This window comes from Bemisia tabaci, chromosome 7 (genome assembly GCF_918797505.1).
Source record: "Bemisia tabaci chromosome 7, PGI_BMITA_v3".
NCBI classification, from domain to species: Eukaryota; Metazoa; Arthropoda; class Insecta; order Hemiptera; family Aleyrodidae; genus Bemisia; species Bemisia tabaci.
The window spans coordinates 17240117-17267428 of record NC_092799.1 but is presented as its reverse complement, the minus strand read 5'-3'; the positions used below and the strand labels follow the sequence as shown (position 1 = coordinate 17267428).

The 27312-nt window shown below is 35.0% G+C and overlaps 3 protein-coding genes across 3 annotated transcripts in view; 1 reads left to right on the top strand and 2 right to left on the bottom strand.

Annotated features, from left to right (window-relative positions):
- spz5 (spatzle 5) overlaps positions 1-1111 on the top strand; it is a 44785-nt gene extending 43674 nt beyond the window's left edge. Inside the window, exon 7 of the mRNA XM_019040058.2 lies at positions 888-1111. Within this exon, the coding sequence (XP_018895603.2) occupies positions 888-1059 (172 nt within the window). The 3' untranslated portion in view covers positions 1060-1111. The remainder of the gene's footprint in view (positions 1-887) is intronic.
- A 296-nt stretch (positions 1112-1407) lies between these two features.
- Positions 1408-14932, bottom strand: Zmynd8 (Zinc finger MYND-type containing 8). The gene is made up of 10 exons (XM_019040252.2): positions 14686-14932; positions 10996-12417; positions 9956-10096; positions 9099-9429; positions 8056-8323; positions 6700-6925; positions 5533-5622; positions 3984-4916; positions 2844-2997; positions 1408-2002 (listed from the first exon to the last, which is right to left on the bottom strand). The coding sequence occupies exons 2-10, from the start codon at positions 11863-11865 to the stop codon at positions 1764-1766; spliced, it is 3252 nt and encodes a 1083-aa protein (XP_018895797.2). The 5' UTR covers positions 11866-12417; positions 14686-14932; the 3' UTR covers positions 1408-1763.
- Positions 14933-16427: 1495 nt separating this feature from the next.
- Positions 16428-27277, bottom strand: frj (membrane bound O-acyltransferase domain containing farjavit). Its single transcript, XM_019040266.2, has 8 exons — positions 26973-27277; positions 25813-25939; positions 25156-25324; positions 24431-24582; positions 23551-23765; positions 22973-23152; positions 22379-22520; positions 16428-20739 (listed from the first exon to the last, which is right to left on the bottom strand). The coding sequence occupies exons 1-8, from the start codon at positions 27242-27244 to the stop codon at positions 20542-20544; spliced, it is 1455 nt and encodes a 484-aa protein (XP_018895811.2). The 5' UTR covers positions 27245-27277; the 3' UTR covers positions 16428-20541.
- Between the last annotated feature and the right edge of the window lie 35 nt (positions 27278-27312).

Below are 27312 nucleotides of genomic sequence, written 5' to 3'. Positions count from 1 at the left end.
TTTTGAGTCGGAGGAGCTTTTAAAATTGAATTTTTACAGGCCAATCTCGAGAAAATTGGTTCTGAATAGTGCACTTTTTGGAAATTGATCTCTTGACATTATCCAGAGAAGTAGAACTGTTACTGAGTTGTGGATGCAGAGCATATTGTTTTAAACGATGCAATGTCTTATCTCCCAGCCAGCACAAGATGAGGAGAGAGGAGGTTGCTCCTCAATCAACTACGTTTTTCCACTAGATTATGCTTGTGAAACCGCCGAAAAGAGCACTTTCCAGACTCCATTTTTTTTGAGGTTGGCACATAGAAAGTTCGATTTTAAAAACTCATCTTACTTAGGAGATCATAATGAGCATCATTTAAAAAATCTTAAAATTTGGCCAGTGTCGAATTTTTTAGTATTCTGTGTGCAGGTTGTCCTTTGTTGTCGATTTTGTTGCTCCACAGTCACATTCTCTTTTTGTTGTGCCTTTTATCAAGCCTTTTAATAGACTGGATACAGATCACCAAGAAGGGGTCTTTAGCTTGTTGACTATCCAGCCCAATAAAGGCACGACAAAAAGAATTCTTGAGTATGAAGCAATTAAATAGACCAGTCATCTGATTCCATTTCACTTAAAGCTTGACTTCGTCTTGTTGAAAAACGCAAAATTTCAACCATCAACCTAAAGGCAAGAAAATTTCATCACTTAAAGCACTAATTTTAAAAATGATCAAAATTCAATTTGAACCTCTGCCTTTTTTACAGGATAAAGAACACATGAATCTAGATTTGTGTGCTTTAAAGATGTTTTCTGTAAAAAGACTGAGCATTTTAATACACCTGAAAGAGCCTTATCACCGATTTTGTATTTATCATTTGTGGTTTTATTTTTTCCCCTTTCTTTTCAGATCCTCTCAATGTAATAGTCTGTGTTCCCTTCCTAATGGTTACAACTCAAGATGTGAGCAGAAGTACGTTCAGAAACGTCTAGTAGCATTAAGTGATGATGGTAATAATATCTATAATGATATCTTTTGGTTTCCTCATGGCTGTGTTTGTCAATTTTCTACTCCTGTCTAATTTAATCATTGTAATTTATCTTTGTAAAATAAAATTTTTGCGTTAACTTGAATTTTTCAATAACTGAAAGAGACCCTATCCTTGAGAGGATACTGATAATCTTTACCTAGGTACAATTTTCTCTCTTTTTTTTTTTTTAATTTTTTTTTTTTATTTTATTGTACACTTCCAACACCCTCGAAGGGCTAATCTTAAGCTTTCAGTTATAGCCCCATCCCCCTCAATCCCTACTCATTAATCAGCCCAAAGTGATCATTCTTCTTTGAGACCATCAAACTTAACATCGAACTTTAACTTAAAAAATGGATGTGAAACTCGTTTTCAAAATGTAAATAAGACCCAATTCAATTCAACTTCAGTAAAAAAATTTATCAATACAAAAATGATACATTCATTCAAAATGTCAATCAAGAAAAAAATAAGAGTGAAGGCTTGCTTTTAAATTTAGTAGAAAGGGCCATCAAATGTTCGGTTTACCAAATTGTATATATGCACTATGAAGAACTGGGAAACAAAAAAGGAGGAACTATGACATTAATATGAGAACAGTTCAAGAACATTGAATTGAACTTAGTGTAACCTTATGTTCATACTTAAAAGATTAGAAATCTGTTATGTTGAAAAAATATAGGAAAAAATCTTAAAAAAGACTTATCTTTACAATGAGACGTTCACTTTAGTACAAAAGTATACATGGGAGGGCATTACTCTTGGTTTTCAGATTCCTCAGGAGAAGAGCTAAGCTCTTGTATTACTGCAGTTAAGTTGATTACCTTCTTCCTCCAAGTTTCTCTTTCAGTTTTGAGGATTTCTTGCTCCTTTTTGAGGATCTCTTGCTCCTTTTTAAGGGACTCTTCCAACTCAGCAACTTTTTTGCTCCATTTCTGCTCTGTCTGTTTCCTTATGATATCACTTGTATGAGCATATTCCAAGAATTGTTGGTCTACGAACAAACAAATTGGAAAGATTAGTGCATGGTAAAAAATCTTCAGTGCCAAAACACACAAGAGAAATTAAACTTGAAAACTCCTCTCCTTCAACAAGGTGTCTACTAAAACAGGCTGGTCAAAAATAAGTACTTTTACAGTACTTTTTCAGTACACTCTCGAGAAATTCACTACCTCCTCCAACAGAAAAATGCCGTTCTTTTACAGTACGTGCATTTGACAAAATTAGAAAAATTTCAAAAATTTGAAATTGTGACAAAAATGACAAAAAATTAAAAAAAAATCCGGACCTTTTCCCCGAATTTCCGCCTTTTTTCAGTACTTCCGGACTGCCCTTAAAAAATCAGTACTATTTCCGGAAATTCCGGACTTGTAGTCACCCTGTTCAATTCAACCTCAACGCGGCTTGGTGATTTTTAATTGAGCTCTGTCCAAATGTGACTCTTCGCAGAGTGAAGACCGCCAACTTCCACACAAAAAGTCTCAGGGCAGTGGAAAAATTAGAGTTTGAATAAAAATACATCTAATTTTCATTTTTGACTGCAACACAATAGATGATCTATTCAACATTTCAACATGAACAAAGATTTTCAGCATCTTATTTGTTTACACACTGCAGTATAAGAGTTTTGATTTTGGAATTGGTATTGCCCTCTGTCAGCACAAAAGTGAAAAAATCCACTTTAGGCTTTCTTTGAGACACTCAAAAGCATTTCGATCAAAAATTTGAGAGCTGAATTTTTCCATGAACTAGCTGTCAGTCGCCCTTGTGAAAAAGTTACACCCTGTGCACTTGTAACACTTCCGAACGGATAAACTCAATTTGATTTGACTTACTCATCACATGCTTCAGGCTACTTATTTCTTGCACATGTTTCTGTTGGATCTCTTCTAACTCTAAACGCAGAACTTGAATGAGGGCATCTTTATTTCCAGCATTTGCCAGCTTCTTCATCATACCACTTAGTGCTTCAGAGACAAGTGGCACTAACTGAAAACAGAGGAATGAAAAAATCATCAGTCACTTGTTTTCAAGATATGTGAGATTGCAAAAAAAAAATGGTAAAAATAGTTGTGCTGCAGTAGATAAGCAGCAGCCATGAAAAAAGCGCCCACGAATCTTCCCCCCTCCCCCCACCCCCAAAGGTCATAGTAAAGAATTTGCATGTTTTCGTTGCAGACATTTTAAAGTTTTGGAAGCCGATATCGATGATGAAACTGCAGAAACTTGAAACTCAGTTTGCAGAGTTACAGACTTCCTGCTATACTTTATTTTTTGCATGGAAAACTACAAAACGTCGTTATTTCTCTAAAACTTCAGTGATTTTTCTTCTCTATGAAAAGGATGTTTTGTGCTAGGATGTTAGTCTAGTCTCCTTTCAAAAAATAAAATGGGAGCGGCGGTTTTCAGACCCTGCAACAGATTTTTTGCAGTTTCACCGTTGATACAAGCTTGACTAACATGGCCCATTGGCCCCCCCTTCTGGTAGCAAAATATTGCAACTGTTATTGTAGGATTTCCCGATGTGGAAAAAATTAGGACTTGTAATCTACAGGCGATAAAGTCGTTAGGATCATCAACATTTGAGGGATTATTCTCAATCTTATCGTGATCGCCCAGCAATTTAGCACGATATTATCGCGATAAAAATAGCGACATATGGCAATTTAATCTCGACTTAATCGCCAAATATTGATCGCGATTTTATCGAACCAAAAATTGCGATGTGTAGCGATGTCATTGCGATATATTGCAACTTTTAATTCAATAATATGGTGATAAGTTGCCACCAATATGATCACAATAATCGACCAATAAAATCGCCATTTATCACAATTGCTGCTACCTGGGTTGCAGTCGGGCACTCAAAGACTCAGGCTTAAATATGAAGATATTTTTTCAAGTCCGTGAAGTTAAAATTGGTAGAAAGCGAATTTTACAAACAAAGAATACAGAGTGATTACAGGAATGCTTACCTGTTGGACGGAATAATTGAATAATCTTGTGGCACTGCCTTCATGATCAAATGTAGTAGGATTTACTCGCAAACTACAAGCTTCAGTCTCCAATCCAATTGGTCTTTCGGATAAATCATTAAAATTTAATTCCTCTTCCTCTGGACTTGATATTGCCGGGGAGTCTCGACTATTAGAGGCTCGATTCATTCTAGTGGCAGGGTTTAAATTCGTATTCACAGAATCTTTTTGTGGTGAATCTTTTGTCGAAGACTTTTGCGATTTAGCTGACGTATTTGATATGGCTTCCACAGTTTGGAATTCAGAGTAGTCAAACTTTGTGCTGCCCATGTCTTGCGAGGTTTTTTCAATTGGCGATCGTGGCTTTTCAGTCATGAAACATTCATCCTCGGTCTTCTTTGGGGAGTTATCAAGGTTTGGTCTCTCATGAGCTGGAGTATCATTCAAAAAGGACAGAAGAAACTTTTTGTTGGAGTCGCTATTGGGGGTATGAACAGTAGTTTCCGACACTTTCAGGTGATCTTTAAGTATTGGATCAAGTATTTGTTTAAGGGATTTACCAGGGTTCATGATCACTTTAAAGTCGTTTGAATTTGACAAAAGCATTTTTTTAAGTAATGTCGAGTCCTTCTTTTGAGTAGGTGGAACTCCTTTGACTTCTGGAATCTCTTTATTTGGAATACTTTGCTTTTCAACGAGTTCAGGTTCCTTGGTATCCGTGCTTTCACTTCTTTTCTGAACGAGTTTTATCCTACTTGTAGTAAGCATATCATTGTCTAATTCTCTCAGTGTGATTTTTGGCTGTTTTATCATTCCCTCTGTGTCCGAACCGGAATGGCCGACATCGGAATCAGGATTCGAGCTTGTCTTCAAACGCTTGACTTTCTTATCTGGTAAACTTTTCGGGTTTGCTGGTCTCTTACCAACGGAGTCCTGTGAAATATGAAGATAAGGTCTCGCATTATTAAATAACAAGAAGAGAAATAACATTACTCTACAGTAAAAAAAAAAAAAAATAAAATAAATTGGGATTTCATATTATCACCAAATCACCCATTACTATATTGTCACTTAAAGATGGGGTCATTTGCAGGTAAGAGAATACTGCTGTTAAAGGAGGGATTTTCAACTTTGGCCTAATGCATTCTGGATACGATCAATATATTTCAAATTTTAACCATATGGTGGATTATTTTAGGAAAATTGAAATTTCAGTTAGTAGATAAATCATTACCACCTAAGAGATCTCGTGACAAGTACTTTTCATCCTATTCATGACCAAAATTCATTTTCATATCAATATTATTGGCTCAAAGATGTTGGTAGACCTAGATGGGCTAATGGCATGAGTCAATTATAGACCAAAAACAGACACACTTACGATTCAAATTAAAATGATTACTTTTACTACATTTGCATGTTTTCAGACGCTTAACTGCATCATAGCATCAATACGTCTAAAATAGCTGAGAAGAATTTGATTTTGAACCTTGGCATTCTTTATACTTTCTTTCTATTCAGACTTGCGTCTACCAAATTGGGACTTTACCTGCTCATTGTTTCCACTCTTTTTGTTCTCTGGTGTTGACTTGAGGGCTGGAACAATGGTGTTTCGAGCTTGCAGTTTCACTGGATCATACTATGGACAAAAATTAAAAAATTGTGGATCAGAAATTAAGATTGAGCAAAATCTCTGAATGAGAATAAATGAGGAGCTTTTTTCAGTTAATTTTTCTGTGGTAGTTAAAATTACCAAGTTATACACAGTGCCTTTTAGATACTTGCATGATAATTTTGCAACGTAAAAAATTAATTAGGAAATAAGGCTTAGTTGTCAGCTACTGATTTGATCAAAAGGTGAATGATCACTTTAATCAGGATTAGAATGAATCCAACAGATTCAGAGTAACTCATTAACCTTGGTCTTGGAAAATGAGGGATGGATTTAACTGAAGAAAGACAGAAATCTTAAAAGAACCAAACATTTGCAGAAAAATGAATAAAAATAAAAACTGATGATGAAAAAATCCAAACACATAATAAGTTCTTCCCATTGGTCATCTATGCCATCAAGCGCTGGGATGTTGGGAGCGCCTCAACTTAAGAACAAGTTGTAAGGCTGGGGGTAAGATTTTCAGAGTTTGCATTACCCACATCATACATACACCTTTCAAAATGAAAGTGGTTTTTCGATCAAACCTCCATAAAGATTCAGTAAATCTCAGAACTTACCACAGATGTATTAATAATAATTACGAAGAACTCAAGAAATTATACCACTTCAAATACAGCATTAAAACCCCCATAAAGATTAGTTGCGGTCTCAAGAATTCTCCAACTCTAGTTATCAGTTTTAAGTTGTTAAAAATATTCATATTTTTTATGCACAGCTCATATGGGCCTTGCCTTTCAAAGAGCAGACCTTATTAACTAATTTAGCCAGTCTGATGCCTAGATTAATATGAAGGAACAGTTTGCAGAATAAAAACAAAAAGTCGTGAATAATAGTCACAGTGAAAAAGAAAATTAAACTGACTGTGGCAAGACACTGAGTAAAAAGTCTTGAAAGGGAAAAGTTACTGTGGAGAGAGGTTGCAACGGAAAATTGTATACGATGAAATTTTGAGCGGTTAAAAGTCCTGCGGTTAAATGTCACTACACTACCTGGAGTAACATAATGTCATTGCACGCACTGTTATGAAACAAGATTATTTACCTCAGGCAGCATTGATTGTAGATGTTCCTTGTAGTTATCGGGATTAAACTCAGTTTTGGTGGGAGCATACACAAATTTTCTAAACCGCTCCATTAGGAGGCCAACATGCCTTTGAACTTCAACAAGGGCATTTTGGTAACTTTTGAAGTCTTTTGAGTTGGCTAGATGTACTTCTACAGGACTTGTCTTGCTAAATAGGTAGATGGACTTGGCAGGAACCCATGCTCTGAAAATAGTGCATAAGAAAAATTAATGGAATACATTATTATGTTAGTTCGGCTGATGGTAAAAATCAAAGTGGGACTCTAGTCCATGAAAAAATTTTGACTTACCAATATATTTTTCCTAAGATGAGAAAAATGAATCTTAATAACTAAATTCGCACCTTTTCTGGTAATCCATTCAAACACGTCAAAAAATTTGCAGGATCAAATAAGTAGATTTAAATTTTTGATTTGACTAAGGCAAGCCTTCCTAAAAATGACAATGATGGAGTTCTTAGCCATCGTGCTTAAAAAGTTCAGCTTAAAGCTGATATCTCATTACAGAGGGAAAAAGCTCACACACAAGCACAATTTCCCCTCAAAGAGCTACGCTGTTTGGAGCAACACTCGTTACGTCCATTCATTTCCATTCAAGAACTCCATCATTGTCTTACAACCTGTGCGTTTACCGCAATCAGTTTGGGTTTCCTAAAAATGCTCCAACATATCTGAATGAATAAAATGGAGAATTTGCAGGTGTCTGAAATTTGATGAATTCCATTTTTAAGTGGAAACTACTGAGTGGACTGAACACGAGGATACCCCTGGTTCATGAATTGAACAATTATTCGAGAAGATATGACAAAATGATCTAATCTGCTAAAATACATGTTTTTAAATGGGTTATTCGGCCCGATGACGTCACTAGGTGGTGCATTTTCTCACTTTTAAATCTATGTATTTTTACACTATTTCCAAGACCGGAAAAAAATTATAAAAATTACTGTGAAATCAGCTTTTTAAGCAATCTCAGATGAAGCAATAAAAAATTTGCGTACAAATTCTCCTTTACGATCAGACAGGTTTTTTTATCAGTAGTAAAGTGATAGGATGCAGGGTAGCAACTACCACTCAATTAAAAATTGACTAGAGCCACGATAGGTGAAAATCAAACACTTTTGAGAGTAAAGAAACCTACTGAGTACACCTCATTGATCCTGTAACATAATGGCATATCTCCAATTCTACATGAGTCCCAGGAAACTTGAAGTTAAATGAATGACAGGGCTCTTGTGAAAATAGAGATATACCCTTACCTCAGAGGAGCGACGACACATCTTTCAATGAAATGCACAATATATTCAGTAATTACCTGCTGTAGTCGTTGAAAAATTTGACTTCAACGATGCAGTTGTTCTTGTTATCCATTTTCCAATGGAATACTTTGCTTGGCCAAAATGGATAGCCTTTGAATTTGGCCCAAACCAACAGATGAGGTTGCCGGCAAGGTTCTAGAAAACTTTCAGAAATACTATACTCAAAAGACTTCTTGAAACAATCTACGCATCGCTCCAGCTGGTTCATTTTACTCTTACATCGAACCAAAATAGACTTGGCAACAGCTGTTAAGCTTGAATTCACTGAAATCAAATCAAAGTACTGGATATAATAGAGATACAACGATTAAGTCACAGACAAGAAAAGTTTCGATCTAAATTTTTGTTTCTTTACCTCTATCACACCCTTCTTTGTGATCTAATACAAGCTACAATAGATGCTTTGAGACAATCTTTACTGAGCTCAAACTTGAATCTAATTGGATGGATTTTTTTATTTTGACTGTAAACTAAACCACATAACTCCTGAACTTTCCATAAAGCAGTACAATACCAACAAAATGCCAAGGAAATCGACGCCGGCTATGTTTTAATAGTATTTAATATGATGTTCCTCACGGCCTCTTGCAAACAATGAGCATTTAAACTCAAACTTTCTATGCGCCAATCTCAAAAAAAGCAAGGTTGGAAAGTGAATTTCTCTACTTTCTTACGTGCAAATTCTAACGGAGGTGTAAGACTGTTGCTATGGGTGAGTGGAGACTGCGACGCACATTGTTATTCTTTGAATAAAGAGTTGGATTCTTTTTATTTGTCATATCTTCTCAGTTAGCAAGAAAACAGAGGATCTTCTCGATCAATAAAATGTTATGATAGATGTTATGAAAGATGAAAAAATAAACTGAATCAAAATTAAAACAAGAAAGGACGAAAAAATTATAGTGCGATAGACCTATTTTAGCAGAGCAATGATACGCTTTTTTCCCTGTTGTCTAAACAATGAAGTAAAAACAGTTTAAAGAAAAACATTCAAAAATCAAAAATAGTACACAAGAAAAAATTGCAACAGCATACTTACACCCATTGTATATTATACTGTTGTGATACAGCCATTTGATATCAGCAATAAATGACTCAGTAGATCCATAAAATTTATTGTTAATATTCGCTTGTATTTGGCCCAAATGGACAGGGTTCACGATATGATCTCGATAATCAGGGAACTCAATAAGATCTACAGGCTCTGTGAAAAGGTCCGCTCCTGGTAACGATGAAAGAAACTCAATTGTCCTTGTGAGAAGAGAGCAAAATTCATCAGCTGATATAAGTTTCATTGACTCTGACTGGTTTTCAAAAGACTCCATCTTAAGGCTAAGGGTGCATTCTGGGCAGGACCAGTTACTTGTTTCCTGAAATAAAAAAATAAAATGACTTGTATGGTGCTCAATTAAATTAGGGCAATGATAATGTTTCATTACTGAAAAGTAGATGAGGCAAAGAAAGTTAGGTTTTTTTTAGAGTGAGGAAATTGTTCCATAAGAAATGAAGCGCCTCTTGAAAAAAATGCACTTTTACTGTTTATACATAGAGGTGGCTATCGCCACCCATGGTGCATGCACATTTTTATTTCACCAAAATAAACCAAGTAGTTGAGGGACTTGACAAATTTTTGGGTGATCATTTTGAGAAAACTATACCACCTACAGAGGATATTTTTTGGAAAAGATATTTGTTTCCTCCGAGCTTGGGCATAAAAGACTTTTACAAAGAAACTGTAGGCTAAATCTTCTTTCAATATTGGTATCATTTCCAGCTATCTAGCCATATTCATGGGTTATCGAAAAGCAGCAACACTAATATTCTTGTAGATGACGATGGCAGAGTAGAATAGAAACTGCTTGTTGCCACCTGGATGCTGAAAAAAAAATCACTTACTGCTGTATCCGTCTGGCCCCTGATACACCGTAGATGAAAAACTCTTGGACAGGTGACACAGTGTCTGGAGACATGATGTGTGTCAACAAGATGACATACCCAGCAGAAACGATCCTTGCCGTCAACAATGAATGTGTCTTCCTAATCAAACATATTTGGATGAAAGTTACATAAGGCCGAAAATGAAAAAACGAACATACAGAATACATGTTAAAGGAGCAAATAAGGTAAAAAATATTGGCAATAATGTTGCTGAACAAAGACAATTTCATAAGACTCAAGAAACTTTGCATTGAAGATTAGAGGAGTTTGACGCAAGGATGAGTTTAAAAGTTGCTAAAAACCCAAAGCCACAAAAGTCAAGGACTAGTCAGGTAGGGATTGAAAAAAAAGCCTCAGTTTAAATTTTATTCCTTCTGACGTTTCTTTTTCAAACCACTAATGAAGGAGCCTTTGCATTTGTGTAAAACTGTAACTTTTGTTGACTTGATATCAAACTTTTCGAACGTTGGTTATATGATGACCCAACTCCAAAACCACTTATCTCAATTGCAATGCTCCAAAATTTTGTAAGAACTCGATTCTTTGGTAAGAAAAAAAATTATGGGAGTCATGATACGAAATTTTACGGAAGGGCAATCAAGAAAATATCACCAAGAGCCAAACTCACCCTTTAAACAAAAAAGGTATCCATTATTTGTTTGTTTATTGGTGATCTCAAAACTTCCATTACAATAATAATTAGAGTTTCTTCTCAGGGAGACAGAAATTTATCTTCAGTGAGAAGTTTTTCCAGCATGAAGTGCTAGGCTAAAACGTTAATAATTCTACATACTCTGAGCTTTAGTACATGACCAACAAGAGTCCATCCAAGAAAGTAACCGCAAATTGAGATAATGAGCATCGTATTGAGATTGTTATTTGAGATAATGAGCATCGTGGTAAAAATAGCTCAATACCATCTTGAAAGTGCATTTTCTTGCTTGACAGATGCTCAGTAATTTGACACTATCACATACAGAGTATGTCAAAATTATTACCTGTGACACTGCTACTTCAGAAAGATTACTCTTGCGCGGCATATCGAATCTGGAACTCTTCCTTCGATGCATTTTCAATGCCATTTGCCTGGCATCAATTGGTTTCTTCCTTGGCCGCCCACGAGGCCTTCCTATTGTGAGAGGTTTGCCATCGCTTTTAATACGTTTGTTATCCTCTTCAGTCGTTGCTTCAGAAACAGCACTCACACTGCTATCATTATACTCACTTTCAATCTCCATATTACCTGAATTTTCATACGCAATATCCTGCGAATCTTCCTCATTCATAGATGAAGATACCATGGCCAAGAAGTTTTTCTGCTTTTGAGCAAAAGTAGGATTGTAAGAGCAGCGAGTTCGCCTGCTCATTTGACCACTTTCTTTAGTGGAACTGTTGAGAATTGACTTGGACTTATGCAAAGCATATGTTGAGGGACTTGCGTTCCTTCGAGATTTCTTATCTGTTCGCAATAGCGAATTCTTCAAAGTCTTCTTTTTTAGCTTCTTTACTCTGAGTCCTGTTTTATCATTAAGAGCTAGTTCATTCACAATTTTTTTCCTGGAATGTTCTGGTACATTTAGAGAAACACCTTCTTTAGACATCAATTTTTTATCTATCGCATTGGTTGATCCTGAGCTCTGACTCATCTCATGACTACCTTTGAGACCATTGTACTCTTGGGGGTTTTCGGATTCTTTCAATGTAAGCGATTCTCCTCTGACATTCGGAAATACATCCTCTGCCGGCATATTGTCTTTAGTTTTAGGTTCACTGTTTCCATGATTCATTGTATTATTTAGAAGGTTTCGTGACGAACTGTCTGATGTTGCCTGAGGTGTTGAAGTTTGTGAATTACTAGCAGAATGCATGGCGGAAACAATACTCTCAACAGTTTATTTTTTTTGAGCTGATCTTATCTGGATTTTCCCTCAAAAAATCAATCCTGTTGTTACTTTATCCTTCCATAATTGTGAGTATTAATTAATGATTCATCTCAAAACACATTTTTCTACAGAACCATCGGAATTGTTAGAGGAGTCAGGTTTGCTGCATGCTGTAATTTTTGAAAACACAGGGAGTGCAATGTTGATCAACACAAATCATCATAATCTACTTAGTTACATATTTTAATTTTTCGGAGAGATGATGCGTCCCACGATGACACGGTGAGGAATTGACAGAAACTATATTGTGTATCAGTAAAACTGGTGGTAAAACTGATATACTAATATCTAATTTGAGTCCAATGTAGTTTGATAGCATATACTTATTAGTTGGTGGTGGGCAAACGTTAGTGAACAAACTGCAGATCCTGATGAGCGAATGAGTTAGACAGCTGTGCTGCAACTAGTTGTTCGATAGGCAAATGGGGTCAGAGCATAAAGGTGTAACTCTTTTAGAAGTCCTTTGGATGGTGTGTGCTGCAACAAATGAACACAAAAATAGTCAGAGAATCCATGCGTGCTTGAGATAATTATGGAGGAAATATTAAAAATGATCGAAAAGGCATAGTCTGAGAAATTAGATGGTAAGTATAACCTAGAACAATGAATGACACAATCCTTGGCATAATTGCGCAATCTTTCCTGACTGGAAGCGGTGTAATATCTATCAATAGGACGTATTTACATCAAAAGGAACTACTTCCATTTTGACGAGAGCCCTGAGATATATAAGAATACATACTTATATAACAGGGCTCGCATGTCACAATAGACAGAGTTCTTTCTGCTTTAAATACATCCAATACATTCATCGGTCACAGACTTTTCAATAATAGCTTAAAAATTCTTGTCATTACCTACTCCCAAATAGGTTAAGTATGCTCAACTTGCAAATGGCAGCCAGAAGACTACTATCAATAACATTTTTTTCACTCTCTGTCTCTGCTCAGAGGGCTTGTAGGTCTGCTAGTAAGTATGCAATTTTACTATGCCCAAGCAAGGAGCATCTATTATTCAAAGTCCATTCTCTCAGAGTTTCCCCCTTCGAAGAGGCCTCATCGACTGAGCAATAAATCACAACATTCCCAAGCAAAAGCTTGAGAGAGTGATGAAATAATAGAAAATTCTGATGTTTAAAATTTTGAAAAAATTTCTACCTACCCAAAAAATCTGAGTAGGAAGGAATAAATATTTTCAAAAATGTGATCCGATGAGCTATATTTAATGAGAGAGGTGTGATAATAAATTTCGGATTGGAAATTAAGAAATTATTTTTAATGATCAAGTCAGTAACTGAAAAAAAAACCTTCACTACAGCGATTCCATTGGAGTCGGTAACTAACCAAAAATTAGAGGGCAAACAACTAAATTACCAAATCAAGGGCATGAGTGAGAAGGGAGAGTTAAAATAAAAAAATGAGACTAACGCAAATGACATGTGAAAAAGACAGTTAGTATTCATATAGATATTGACATTTTAAATGAGCATTTATTAGATTCTAACATGTGATGACCTTGACCATCTATCATGCATACCAAAGTAGGAAATTGAGGACTTCGATTATCACACCTCTTATCAGAGTGGCAAAGAGGACTCTGGTGATTAAATCTTATTTTATAGAATAGCTACGGGCTGTGTACCTATTATGTACGTAATATCATCAATCAAGTTTTAACCTAAAAAAAATTAATACAATTATAAATGATAGGAATGGCAAAAAAATTATTGATTCAGACTGAAAATAAAATTTTACTGATACTGAAAAGATAGAGGATGCTGGTTCAAACCAACGATGAAGCTTGTTTGTGAGATAAATTATTCACGGGTTGAAAAAAGTCAAAGTTTTACCGTTGAGATTATTTCTAGGAACGACCAAGACAATTTTTCGATCCATGTTTACCCATGCTAGGGGCGCAATAAAATAGTAGAAATCATAAATTAACAATTTGATCAGGGGAAAGGATAAGAAAAGTATAAATGATGAAATTTTTTTATAAAAACAGGACTTTTCGGAAAATGAATAATCTCACTTTCAACCAGAAGAAAAAGCGGAAAATGGGTTGTCAATTCGCTATTATTGCGAGACCAAGACTGACTTCAAAGTAAAATAAGTGTTGATGAGATGCTCAAAAAGTTGCAGAGCTGATTGATGTGCTTTTTAAAACTGGCCCAAAACTTACCAAAAAATATCGTTCAAATGGGTGTAAAATTTCGACAGATGGATTTCTCAGAAAAAATCCTTGCATAAAATCCTTTGTTTTATGTTCATAAATAAGCAAAATTTACATTATTCAAATATGCTCCAACCAAGGATGGGCTGATGTTTTCACTCATCATGTAAAAATGTCCAAGGTCAGTAGGTACCCACAGCTTTTCTGGCGGACAGGTTACATATTTAAAACTTGTCGGGACCATATTACCAAATTTTCAACTGTCCAGGAAAATCTAGGAGTCAGCATTTCTGAAAAAATCTGTTCTTTTGCTGGCAACAAACATGACTGATTGTGATCTAACGCTTATTTCATCCAGACTCCTGTGCAGTTCTGTGGTATCTGCAGCAAACAAGATTCTCAGCAGACGTTAGGGGTGAAAATATATAGGGATTTTCATTGCAACACCAAGAAGTGGATGAATGCAAATCGAAGAGACAATGTGCAATCACCTGAGCCAGACGCTGCAGATTGAGTAGATTAGCGCTTAAGATAAGTCTGATTCTTTAAAATCCAAGAGTAAAACAACCTTACCTAGGTAGGTACCTTTCAGAGTTTGGAGTTTGGTCACTTTTCACCGAGATTTGTAACCATGAATAATTATCTTCAGACCAGTTAAAGTTCAATTAGTAAAACTGCTTAATATGTACTCAAAGTCGCGAGATAAATATAGGTACGAGAATTGCGACAACTTTGTTTAAATTAAAACTTGCACTTGCAAGCGGTGTACCTGCGGTGTAAACAATGGTCATGAGTTCGATGATAAATGTGGCAAATCAGCATCATGTTAGCATAGCATTGGGAACAGTGGCACTCTCTAACGGCGAAAGCGTTATAACTCAAAATCTTACCCAACATTGATGCCGTTTCATTATAGAATAATAGCCATTATTCTATGGTTTCATCGTTTGTGAATTTGATCTGAGTGTGTGAAAAGGTGCGAGTGAGAAAATATGCCGTAGAAAATAATGAGTTTCTAGGACTTTGAATCAATCATAAAATTCAGAAAATTTTATATGCTATTTCATGACTTATTGAAATTTTAGAATTTGGAAAAACTAGGTAGGTACTTTCTAGGCGGAACTTTGGTACTTATTAACTGAGCATTTATACTTGCTCTTTAATTTATGCATCTTTTCGTTCGGTTGTATTGCGCTTATTGAAAAAAAAAAATGAAATGATAAATTTAAAAAATCGACTCGCAAATCAAACGCTAGGTACAAAAGAGGCGATACTCTTAATACATATTTAGGATTGATGAAGTGCTTACTTACCTACTGAAAAGTTCTCGCAGCTGCAAGAGAGTATGGGAAAATTGATTCTGTAGATGTGGGAAGAATCTAGGAGTCTACTTAGGTAGAAAAAGTGGAGAAAGTTAGGTGACTTGGGAGGGATGTTTTTAGAAATTGAGTAATTTGATTCTGAGTTAAAAGTTGATTACAATAAAGAAACTTAAAAACTCTGCATATCACCCGTGGTAACATGCAGACTTGCCACTATTTTCCTTCACCTTGAAACCTACGACATTTATTTAAGTTGCAAAATTGACACGATTTTCTGCTTCTGTATCTGATATACCTTTCCTAAAAAAATTCAGACCTGTACACTGATGAATTTTTTTAAAAATTGAATTGCTGGTGTCATCATAACTCATCTTTAGGTTGATTTAGAATTTTTAAATACAAAATGTGTGCTTTTCCTATATTTCCTTTTATTTGTAGTGATATTTTGAGGGACAGTCTACTAGAGGAAAAATCTTTTCTATTAATTTCCTAGTTTTAAAGAAGAGGATTATTCTGTAAAAATAAGAGGGTAAAATTAGTTTCTAAAATAAAAACATTGGGTGGTAGAATTATAGTATGTAAAAGTTTTTTCAAAGATAAGCCATTTATATGGGGCTGTTCAATTATAAAATACATTATGTGACATTCGGTATTTTTTCACCCTCCTCCTCGTAGTGCTTTGATGATGTGGGTCCAAATCCTTCAACACATAAAAATAAAAAGGCGTAACGCTCTCTTCAACCCTCCTCCCCTCCCTACAGCATATTTGAAGCATCTTGAAGCAGAGGGAACAAAGTCCATTTTGCTGATGAGCCCCAGATTACGTAAGAATACTAGAGTTGTGAGGCTCATCAGCAAACTGGACTTTGCTCCCTTTGCTTCAAGATACCTCATTTTATGAACTACCCCTAGGAAGATGAAAATGATGGACAGACAATTCCAGATATCATGTTTTTCAGCTTCCATAGGTACACTTGAATGATGAAAAATAAATTATAGAAGTTAATTAACAGTATATTTATTTGAAAATCACATTTTTTATAACTAAGTTCAACAGATAAAATTTTGACAAGCAACATTACTAGAGAAGCAAGCTTAGAAAATTAGAGCTCAAAAAATTGATTATAAAAATATCTCGGGAAGAAAAATACAAAGTTCGTTAAATCAGGCAAATTACCTGCTTTCATACATAATCAATATCACAAAGACTAGACTCAGAGTTTAAAGGGAAACACCGCTCAGTCTAATTGAGTCTGCATATAAGGATATTTTTTTGCACTGATACGCAGACAACTATGGAGTTTCGACAGAATGAATTTATGATAACAGTTAACTAAGAAAAAAGTGTTAGCAACAGACCCGGCATATTAAAAAAAAAAAAGAAAAAAAAAGAAAAGAAGTTGAGTTTAATAGGATGTTAGCTAGTTCAAAAATTTGATTTTTTACAAGGGCAAAATTTTGAGCAAGGTCCTGAGCTTTTGTAAAATTATATGTTACTCATCAAACATGGTAAAAAAAGGAATCTTGACGACAAGTTGGACTGCATTTTGCAATTTGGAACTATAAATTCTGACTCTCCTGGAAAAACACTATGTGCATAGGGAAACTAATGGCACATACGTTGTTTTTAAACTGGGCTAGAATTTATAGTTCCTAATTGTAAAATGTAGTCCAGTTTACTCTGCAAGTTTGGGAACTCAGGGATATGTTTCATTCTAGACATCAGTTTGTGAGAGACAGCACTTACAATAGAGTGCACATGTCAGTGATCTAGATATCAATTATTTATGAAATCGTTTATGCTTAGTAACACCATTTGCAGTATGAGAAAGAAAAGGATTTTAGCCAAGGTGTTATGGTTATAATAGTGACCAGCATAATGTTTTTTAAGTCTTTGTTAAAGTTGTTGTAGTTTTGTGGTTTTGACCCTTTTTTATGCTCTGATGATGGCCGCGAGCCGAAAAGCTTTAGCGTTTAAAATGTTTATAAAATAAATAAAGCAGTGATAACCATAACACCTTGGCTAAAATCCTTTTCTTTCTCATACTAGATATCAATTGTCTGGCGGGTGACAATCATTACGGATTAGCTTGGATCGGTGGAAGATTTACTCTGGAATAGTTTCCCATGGATTCAAGGTAGAAGAGGATTGTTGAGCAACTTGAAATCCCTATCAAAATACTAACACATCAGAAGTTGAACTTATTAATTACTGATGATGGAAACAGTTTGAACTGCATGCACATTTTCAAGACCTATTTTCGAACAATGATGCCAAAAAAACCACAGATGGGGCCAAAACAGCATGAGGTGAGGGATGCTGCATTATTTTAGTAGAGGTGACAGACTGAAGAACAATATAACAAGTTACATTGCATTTTGCAAAAAGGAACCAAGAGGATTCCAATGTTGCTAAGATTGTGCAACTTATATTGTCTTGAAAGAATCTGATCATCTATAAACATTATCAATTCTACTCGCTAAAACCTGATAATTGAAGACAAAATTACCGTATAAATTTCATATTTTTTTATGATTACAGTAGTTTTATTGCAAAGGGTGAAGTTGCACAATCTTAGCAACATGGCATTGCTCCTGGTTCCTTTTTGCAAAATGCAATCCAGTTGAGGAACTTGAGACAAGGACCAATTTGGAGCATCTTTTTTCTGCCTCTGGAAAATCGGCGCTCTTCCTTTGGTGCTGAGTTGAAACTGCAAAGAAACATCCATTCTTTCACCATAAAACCCAAAACTTATGCATCATGAGACTTTAATTTCCATGCTACAAATATTCAACTGTTCCTACAACAGTTCATTTGTGCACTCTTTTACATGCCCTTCCCTATGGGAGGCAGTGCATTGTGATAGAAACAAGAAAAAAATTAATTTAAAAGAAAAAAAAGAGAAAAAAATACAAAGAAACCAGTTAACTCATTTATGTGCTTTCAACACAAGTAAAAAATAATCGGTTAAACTGACTCATCGTTATGCAAACTGCAAGATTACCAAGATATCTTCATCAATTCGGCCAAAACAGAATGGTAAATTAAACTTCATTTCTGAGTGTACTACCATTCACTAAAATCTTAGTGAGCAAAACTCTTTACGAGAACAAGCAAACATTTTCAAAATTCGATCTTCCTACTTTTATCATATATTGATCGCATTTAGCAGAAGAAACCAACATGATACAGTGTTTTAAAAATTGTGCATCTTCATCTTCATCTAAAGAAAAATGCCTGGAAAAGCAAGGAGTTTTTGTTTTTCCACTAAAAAATTGTTAATTTGATTGCTGTACACATATTTAATAATATTTAAACCCAAGAGGAAGCTGCACAACTTTGAGGGCACTGTAATAATGCAGGTGTCCTTCTACTCAATGCAACCTGGATAGAATCTGTCACCGATTTAAATATTTTGAAGACTAGGAAATCAAAAATACATTATGTTAACTTATGACATAATTTAGTTCAGTTAAAGTCAATAATACTACCTGAGAATCAACATGAGTGACTGTCCACAGGAAAAAAGGACTACATACTAATAATTGCCCTTCAAAAACATTATTACGATGTACGGCTGTATTTTTAAGGACTGAATAGAGCAGCAAAAAGAAATTTAATTTATAATGGAGTTGAGAACCCATAAAACATTTATTTTGAATCTATTTGAGGTGAATATTCTCGAAAACAAAACAATGCGAACACAGAACTTAAACATTACAAAAATACGATTGTTATTCTCAGCATGGCAAGGCTACAGTGATGGTGGGAAGCAGTTACAATAGATTCCCTACCAAAGTAACCGTTTTTCGGGGGGAATTTCTATTTAAAACAAATTAGGAAAAAAAAAAAATACTGACAATACTATTGCTACATGACAATGTTTTTGAATTGTTGGCGAGGTTTTGCATTAAAGGGAACTGGTTAGATTAGCAATTCTTTCTAGCAGATTTTAATCTTTGAACCATCGAGTAAATGCACACATTTAAAGAAAATGAATTTCAGTACCGACAGAGGTTGATACTGTGAGACATTGCTTCTTACTTGCTGTTGCAGCTCACATGTGATTAGTTCAATCATGACTAGTATCCTACTTTATGAAAAACATGACTTAGGATCATTGCTCATAAAATGAGTTAAGTAATAAACCGCTCCTCAATCTTTTATCACACACAATCTTTCTAACAAAAGTTGAAGCTCTGAAAACGGTCCATAATCGTTTAGAGTGCCTGTATAAAGGGAGTATCCCCATGAGGAGACCACTTTTGATTGGCTCTTTCATCTCAGGCTTTCTTGGGGCTCTTGAGATCCAAAAATGGTGGATTTCAGAAAGGTAAGTATCCTAGAATAACTTTGAATGGAATTTAATTTGCCTTCAATCCCCAGATATTTGGCTCAAGTTATGTAAATCTACAGATTTCTACATTTATTAATCAAATTTCTGCGTTATAGTTGAAAAACATCCTTCACCATTGTTCAATTTAGTGGAGAGGTTAGCAGCAAGTGGTAACTGCTAAGGGTTGGCAATAGCCATTCTTCAATCCAATTATGCCGCCATTTACGGGTCTTAGAGCGTCCATGAGAAAGTGCTGGGTGAGATGGCAATGCTCTTCTTGTTAAGGTACTCTATAATAGTCAACTAGTAGTTAATACTTGGTTTGTTTCTGCTGAACTCCGTCCAAATGCAAGCTATTTCTGAATGGGGAAGGATAGAATGAAGTATACAGCTATGGTAGCAAGAGGTTAGAGGCTACCCTAGATTTCTAATGATAAAAATGTGTGCCTAGCATAACGTTAGCTGCTTAAAATGATTGGTTTTTATTATAGTGTATTTTCTATGAATATGTTGTTTCAACATCAAATTGAACCTACAGAGCACCTGCCAAATGCTTAGGCGATTGCTTAGGTTTTTTTTTTGCAAAACTGTTGATTGAATCGTTTTCAAAATAAAAAGAAAGAGCACAAAATAAGTGTGGAGGAATTCATAATAATAAAAATTATAATTAGGGAGTTCAGTTAATTCAATAAATAACAAAACTTAAAGTTAGTTAAATAGAAAAAAATCACAAAAATTTAACAACTTCTGAGGGAAAGTTATCCTCAATACTAATGGTTCTTCACCCGCACGTTTTTCAAATACATACCTAACAGAAACATACTACCTGTTAGAAGATAGGGTAGAAAATAAATTGAAATAAGATACTTCAAAATTGCACTTATCCTTAAAAGCTGGAATGTTGTGCCCCAATATGCAAACTGGTAAGTTTTCATGAAGAACAAACAACTTGTCCAACAATATTGTTGCTGAAAAAAAACAGCAAAAAAGAGGAAAATCAGCGATAATTTTGTACTAGGTTTAAATTCGTTATGATCTCCTAGCTGAAAAGTTAAAAGCGCCATTTGGGCTTGGGCACCGCTTCTAAACTTCTCAAATTTTTCCAATTTTTTGCGGAAGAATTGAAGATCAGAATCACTTGAAACTTTTACCTGATATATATTTTGTCATCAATTTTAATACCTGATATTTTCATAAAAAAATAAGGAAAATTTTTAAAGAAAACTTGAAAAGTTACTGATAAGTCTGGCAAAACAGGATCTGAACGTAAATGGGCCTTGTGATAGTTTGGCTGAGAGATGACATTGCAGGGAAAAATTCAAGAATAAGCTCAGAAATAGGATAATTCAAATTAGTTCACACCATGCTTGCCATTTCCTTTTTTACCAGTCTTCATTCCCTCGCCATAAGAATAATGTTGAAAAACAAATGTTAACTTCAGCTGAATTTTCAAATCAATTAACTGAAATTCTCAACCTCAATGAACAAAGTCCATTGACCTACCAAGTTAGAGAAAAGAGTCGTACATGTATTTAGGAGTGAGCCTCCAGACACATTAAAGCATGTGTTTACGACGGCTCATACATAACGCACTTACGGCTCTCTTCCGTAATCGGGCAGTGACAAGAGGAGGCTCAAAATTGGCCACCTCTGATATTGATTCAGTTCACTGTGATGAACAGTTCAAAGAAAGCTAATGGGCCAGGGCCACTAGACATGACTTCACCTTGAAAAACATGTCACATTTTCTCTTTAAAATCTTACATAGAAAATACATCCTCTTTCACAACAGGAAGTCCATCAACTCTTGAAGACAATAATAACTAGTATTTTTATCAAATAGAGGTTAGACTATGCCAATGACGTCATCTTTTTTCTTTCAAATCAAAATCAGAAAAAAGTGAAATGAATTTAAAACTGTCCTTGTACGGAAAAATATGACAGGTAAACAGTGAAATTAGGAGAATTAAGCTTTGTATGTAGTAAAAATAAAGCGATTTACATTACAAAAAATTTTAAAAAAATGGACTGCGTCAAGCAGAAAGGAATCAACCCATATCAGCTATTACCAAATTTAATTGGTCAATTTGATTCTTCACATGAAATCAATAGTGCAGATTTTTTGTTGCACAATTCGGTGAATTTTCAGCACAGTACAAGGCAAATTTCTTAAAATTTTCAGAAAAATCTGCAAAAACTTTCTCTTGCAAGAAAATAAATTGCTCTGTCAAATTTGACTATAGCTGATAAGCTGATGTGGCTTGGTTCCTTCCTGTTAAACGCCATCCAAATAAACTAAATTGAATATTTGCTGCAGTTTATATGTTTTTAAAATCAGTAGAAACTGCATGGAAGGAATGTTGCTGAGGTTAAAATTGTTTTCCTCTATTATAACCTTACCAAAGCAAGATTTAAATTTTGATCCTTTTAAATTTCTTATGTTCATTTATTTCCACATCATACGTCTCTTGGGCTGTAAAGAACCTTTTTTTGCTCCCCTTTTTTATCAGTGCCTAGATTCTGAGTAATAAGAAAGGTTTAATTTCAGAGAAAAAATAACCTTCCGGACAAAATTTCAAAATGAGTAATGGATGAAAAATTACTTACAATCCGAGATTCTTCTTTCTTCCAAAAGTTAGTGACAAAAATGTCTTCAACAGGAAGATACAAAGGCACTGAACATAGTGAAACATAATACCCTGAGTACACTCCATGCCATAATGCAGATACAACAAAGACAATGAAGAGCCTGAAAACAGAAAAGAAGGTCAATTCCAATATGATAACAATACTTTCATACATTCTTTTAAAAATTTTCTCTGATTAGTACCTTCATTGATATCAAGAAGTAGTTATTTTACAATAATTTTCCGATTGGAATCTCATTAGAGAAGCAGATCTCACATAAAAATTGGATATTTAAGAAAAAAAAACCCCCAGAAAAACCATCAATCAAGTATGAAAAAATTCAATTTTTTTTTCTCTTAAAGTCCAAAGGTGAAAATTAGAGTTTTTTTCACTATTGAAAATTAAACTCCAACATCAGTTTGACACTGAGAAAAAAAGGCTGCTCATTCCGGATAAGTGCACTGTCTTCAGGATAGGGCTCATTTTCATGGCTAAAAATAATAGGTCAGACTGAAAAACAACTTCAGATGGAGGAAATACTCCTTCGTCAAGTAACAGGATAAAGATATTTACCTCAGAGATTTTTTCGGAAAACGGTGATAAACGTAAGCAGCCAACCAATATTGAACACTGATATTCCAATACCTCATACTCCCTCTTACAGTGGGATCTGATTCAGCTTTCCACACATTAACTGTGTTGACTGTCTCAAAATTGTAAACCTCTTGTTTAGCTTGATCTGAACTTGCCGCACTGAAATAAAATCAAATGAATAAGAATCCATCATCCCAACATAAGCTTTAAAAAAAGGCCATTATCATATTGTAGGTTTTTTTGCCTTTTTAAACATTTGTGCGTCCTCATTATGATACGACCTTTTAAAGCCCCATCTCTTATGAAGCCCATTTTCTTTATCTTTTAATGTAATTAGGCTATACAAAATATGGCAAGAGCTGATAACTTTTTTGCATGATATTGACCAAGTTCATTTCTGAAATAAGGTTTGAAGTAAGTCTTCATATGTTAATTTAAAAATTCAAGTCTAAAATAAGAATGAAAAGAATAAAGTGACACATGCAACGCTGTGATTGGATGTTTGAGCTGAAACGCTACTAAGAAGAGAAAGATGGGAGGAGTTTAAAATGACTTACAGAGAAACTAAAGAGGCAAAGTCCTGCGTAGGGCCTTTGCCAGGTTTTGGTTGAGTTCTGGCTGGATAAGCTCCTAGACCTGCCATTGTGCAGACACATTCAGACAAGATAAATCCAACATACAACCTCATTCGATAGGAAAAGAAGCATGGGTATGCATACAATACTCGATATAAGAATGAGCTATCTCTGTAGAACTCTTCTGATCCCACGTACTGAAAAATGAAAACAAAAATTGACAAGAGGTGACTCGGATGTATAAAAAAACAAAGCAAACAAATATCAAACATCATTACAAATTTGTTTTTTTTAATAGGATTAAAGAGAATATTAAACATGCCTTGAGACACAGTAAATACAGCATGAACTATCTCTTAGCTATATAAAAGATGGCGGCTTTTTTTTCTTTTTTCCCTACATATTTTGAATTAGAAAAATGATGGACTAAGAAGATTATTCCTACTGCTTCTCCCTCATGAGGAAATTGCACTGTTTTTACTAAATTTAGTATGTATGTTGTCTGCCACATCAGACTACTGGGCCTTCCACCAAGGTATTCCTATGGTTCCACGCTGGGTTAATGAGACGAATACTGGCAAAAGGACAACAAACTCTGACATCAACTGACAGCTGGTCAACCGGTCTGTCAACTGGTGTTGACAAATTAAATAAATACAAACAATTTGACTGCAACTTTTGAATTCAAACATTTTTGTTTCCTCTTGAAAGAGTTTACTCACTTTTGTACCAATAATTGCTTACTTTTCCAATATTTATTATCTACCGCCTAGTTGTATAAAACAGCAATTGCGGGGAATTTGTTCAAATTTTTTTTAGAGAAAACAAGGAGTAGAATGGAGTAGAATGGAGTAGAACTTACTCGTAGAGGAAAGAGCCATGTTGAAAGAGAAAACAGAATCATGTACAAAGGAACAAATTTTATGCGTTCGATGGTTTGTTCAAAACATGGGGTGAATTCAGCATGTCTTGTGTAGAAAAGATCCCAGTAAGTCTTGTACTTGTAATAAGGACCTGGAGAGTCAAGGATAAAAAAGGAGTTGTACAATCTGAGCAGTGAGAAACCAGTCTTCAATAGATAATTTCAGAAAGATAATTTAATTCAAGACTATCTAAGTGAAAAATAGCATAGGTGCCCGTTTCAAGAGAGCAATCTGATTTGACAGAATTTGGACAGAAAACTCTTTAATGCTCCGAAAAAAAGTAAGTTGTTGGCAGATTGACTGCAGCTCAAAATTAAAGCTCGTTGCTGCTCTGCTCACAAACAGAAAATGTTAACAATAGGTTTCTGAGAACTCACTCTAACACTGGAATTTATGATTTTGGAGCAGAAATAGAAGAAATTCCTGATTTTCAGCTCGAATTCCTGATTTGCCCAAGTACTTTTCCATTCCCAGATGTATCCTGTTATTTTGTTTTTCCAGGTCCTAGATGCCATGGCTTGGACTCTCCCCAATCTATCATTTTCATCGTCAAACCACTCTGACCATAACATCGCTTTGCATGAACGAGCATCTACTTTATTAATAATCCCACTATGGTGACACATTCGCTTAATCCAAAACTGCAAAAAAAATTACATCTCACCTGTTAGAACACCGATGTAACAAAAAGCATAATGAAAAACATCTGCTACACTGGGTCTTGTAATAACATATGTTTCAAGATATGCAGATGGAGCATCACTATCATCGAAGTCGTCAAGTCTAGATTTCGTTCTTTCGCTATCATGAACTTCAAATGCAAGTCCGACTAACTATTTTAAAACAGAAAAACCACTTATTAGTTTTTGTTATAGGTACCTGGCAAAGATATAGGTTTGCAAAGCAACTAGTTGGATCAATTAAAGTAAAATTTTGATTTAAAAAAGTCTATTTAATCAAAATATGTTGAAATAAGCACCAAAATTTTCATTACTTTCGGACTCAACACTTGACTCAGGGGTTGCTAACTGATTTTTCAACAGTTATTTAACAACTAATTTGATTTCAAAAACTAAGCGCGTTGCTTTATGACCAACAAGGCTTAGCTCTTAAGGTCATGTTTTCGGATGTGTCATCATCTTTATGGCACATTTTTAAACTTAGTGTTCCCTCCTTGGAAATCTCATGCATTTCCTTTGCATTTAATTATTTCTTTCCTCTCTTTGAAATTTGGTTTATTATCTGTATGGAATCTTCTTGTATGGAAACAACTAATAAATGCTTTGAAACTGTTGTTCAAGACAAATTTTTTCCGACAAACCTTTAAAGTGAGAATCATTTGAACCAGATTAGCATGGCCTGTAACCTCTGGGAATCCAAAATAACTGGTGCAACGAGCAAATAATAAATATGCAAAGGTGAATGAGAAGGACAGAATATGACAGAATCTGAAACAGAAAACCACATCTTGTGAAGTAGTAGCTCACATTAAAATTTTTGAGGATTTCTAGGGTACTTACCTGCAGGACCCAGAAGACAGTCAAATGAAGAACAAAAAATTCTAGCCCAATCGTATTTAATTCTAGACAATAAGAATTCAAAAATCATGATCCAGTGGTGTTTGTATTAAAAAGAGTGTGATAAATTCTGCTGTGAAAATTAGTGGCGATTCTCAAGGACTATATTGCCGTTTACAACCAATAAGTAACAGTCAACTGGTAAGAACAGGTAGGTAGTGAGCTGCTTCCAATTGACCAGACAACCCTTCAGAGCACAAGTTAAATAAGTATGACCTCGTTCATACGAGCAACGGTTCGCAGAACTTTACCAGATCAAGTTTACAGTACTTTCAGCTGCGCATCATTAATAGCCGTTTTTCTGAAAGCAAACGGCATGAGTAATGTCTCAGATAAAACTAATTGTACCAGTGTTCCAGAAACTCTGCAAGCATAAACAAGGCCTACGACCAACTTGTGACCTCCTAAAATCCTTTAAATCTTTCGCAAAGGAGACAGATAAACTAATCATGACACAAAGATGAACATGTTACAAATGTGTACCTCCTTATAAGTCACTACACTGCAGTGCCGTTAGTGGTAGTATCCCACAGACGAAGAGAGCCACCAGCTCAGTATTTTAGACATAAGTACATGAGAGAAAGTGGCTCCTGCTGCTTGGGGTCAATTCACTAAGTCTAAAGATCATGACCGATGCTGAAACCTAGAAAAACTTTAAGCTGATAGTTCGCAAGTCTTGCATGAGCAAGATAAGGACTTTGGATGACTGTCATTTGAGAAGAAAGTTATGCAATTCCGAGGGAGGAAGAAGTGCAAATAAGCGTAAGAGTCTACTTCCACTGAAATTTACAGACCTTCAATTGCCATCTGCTTTGGTGTCTGCCACTTCGAGCTATCTAGAAGAAGCTTCAGGTAAATCATAGTCTATTAAAGGTAAAATAGGAATAAAAAGTAGCAAATTTACCTTGCATTGCATTTTGATATGATGAAAGAATTAATCAGGGTGCACAGAATGGGATGTAAAGTATGTTTCCCACAAACGATAAGTACTATAACAACTCCTACAATTGTGGCAAGGCATCGCTTGTTACTTTTGTTCTGAATCTTCCTGAAAATATTACCAAAACCTATGGAAAACAACAAACTAGATAAATAAATAATATCATCCAAGTCCATAGTGAAATAAATTAATAATGACACAAATAACACAACCAGCCATGAGATGGGCAAACACATTGGTTTTCATATGACACAATTTTATCAGAACAGAAAAATAAACAAAATCGCAGCTGATTACAAAAATT

Coding starts and splice junctions, on each gene's coding strand:
- Zmynd8 (XM_019040252.2), bottom strand. CDS start 11,865: ATGCATTCTGCTAGTAATTCACAAACTTCAACACCTCAGGCAACATCA. Junction 5,623..6,699: donor TACAATCAATGCTGCCTGAG/GTAAATAATCTT, acceptor TTTTGTCCATAG/TATGATCCAGTGAAACTGCA. Junction 2,998..3,983: donor TCAATTATTCCGTCCAACAG/GTAAGCATTCCT, acceptor CTCTGTTTTCAG/TTAGTGCCACTTGTCTCTGA.
- frj (XM_019040266.2), bottom strand. CDS start 27,244: ATGTGTTTGCCCATCTCATGGCTGGTTGTGTTATTTGTGTCATTATTA. Junction 25,325..25,812: donor AAATGATTCTCACTTTAAAG/GTTTGTCGGAAA, acceptor GTTTTAAAATAG/TTAGTCGGACTTGCATTTGA. Junction 24,583..25,155: donor TTACATCGGTGTTCTAACAG/GTGAGATGTAAT, acceptor TTGACTCTCCAG/GTCCTTATTACAAGTACAAG.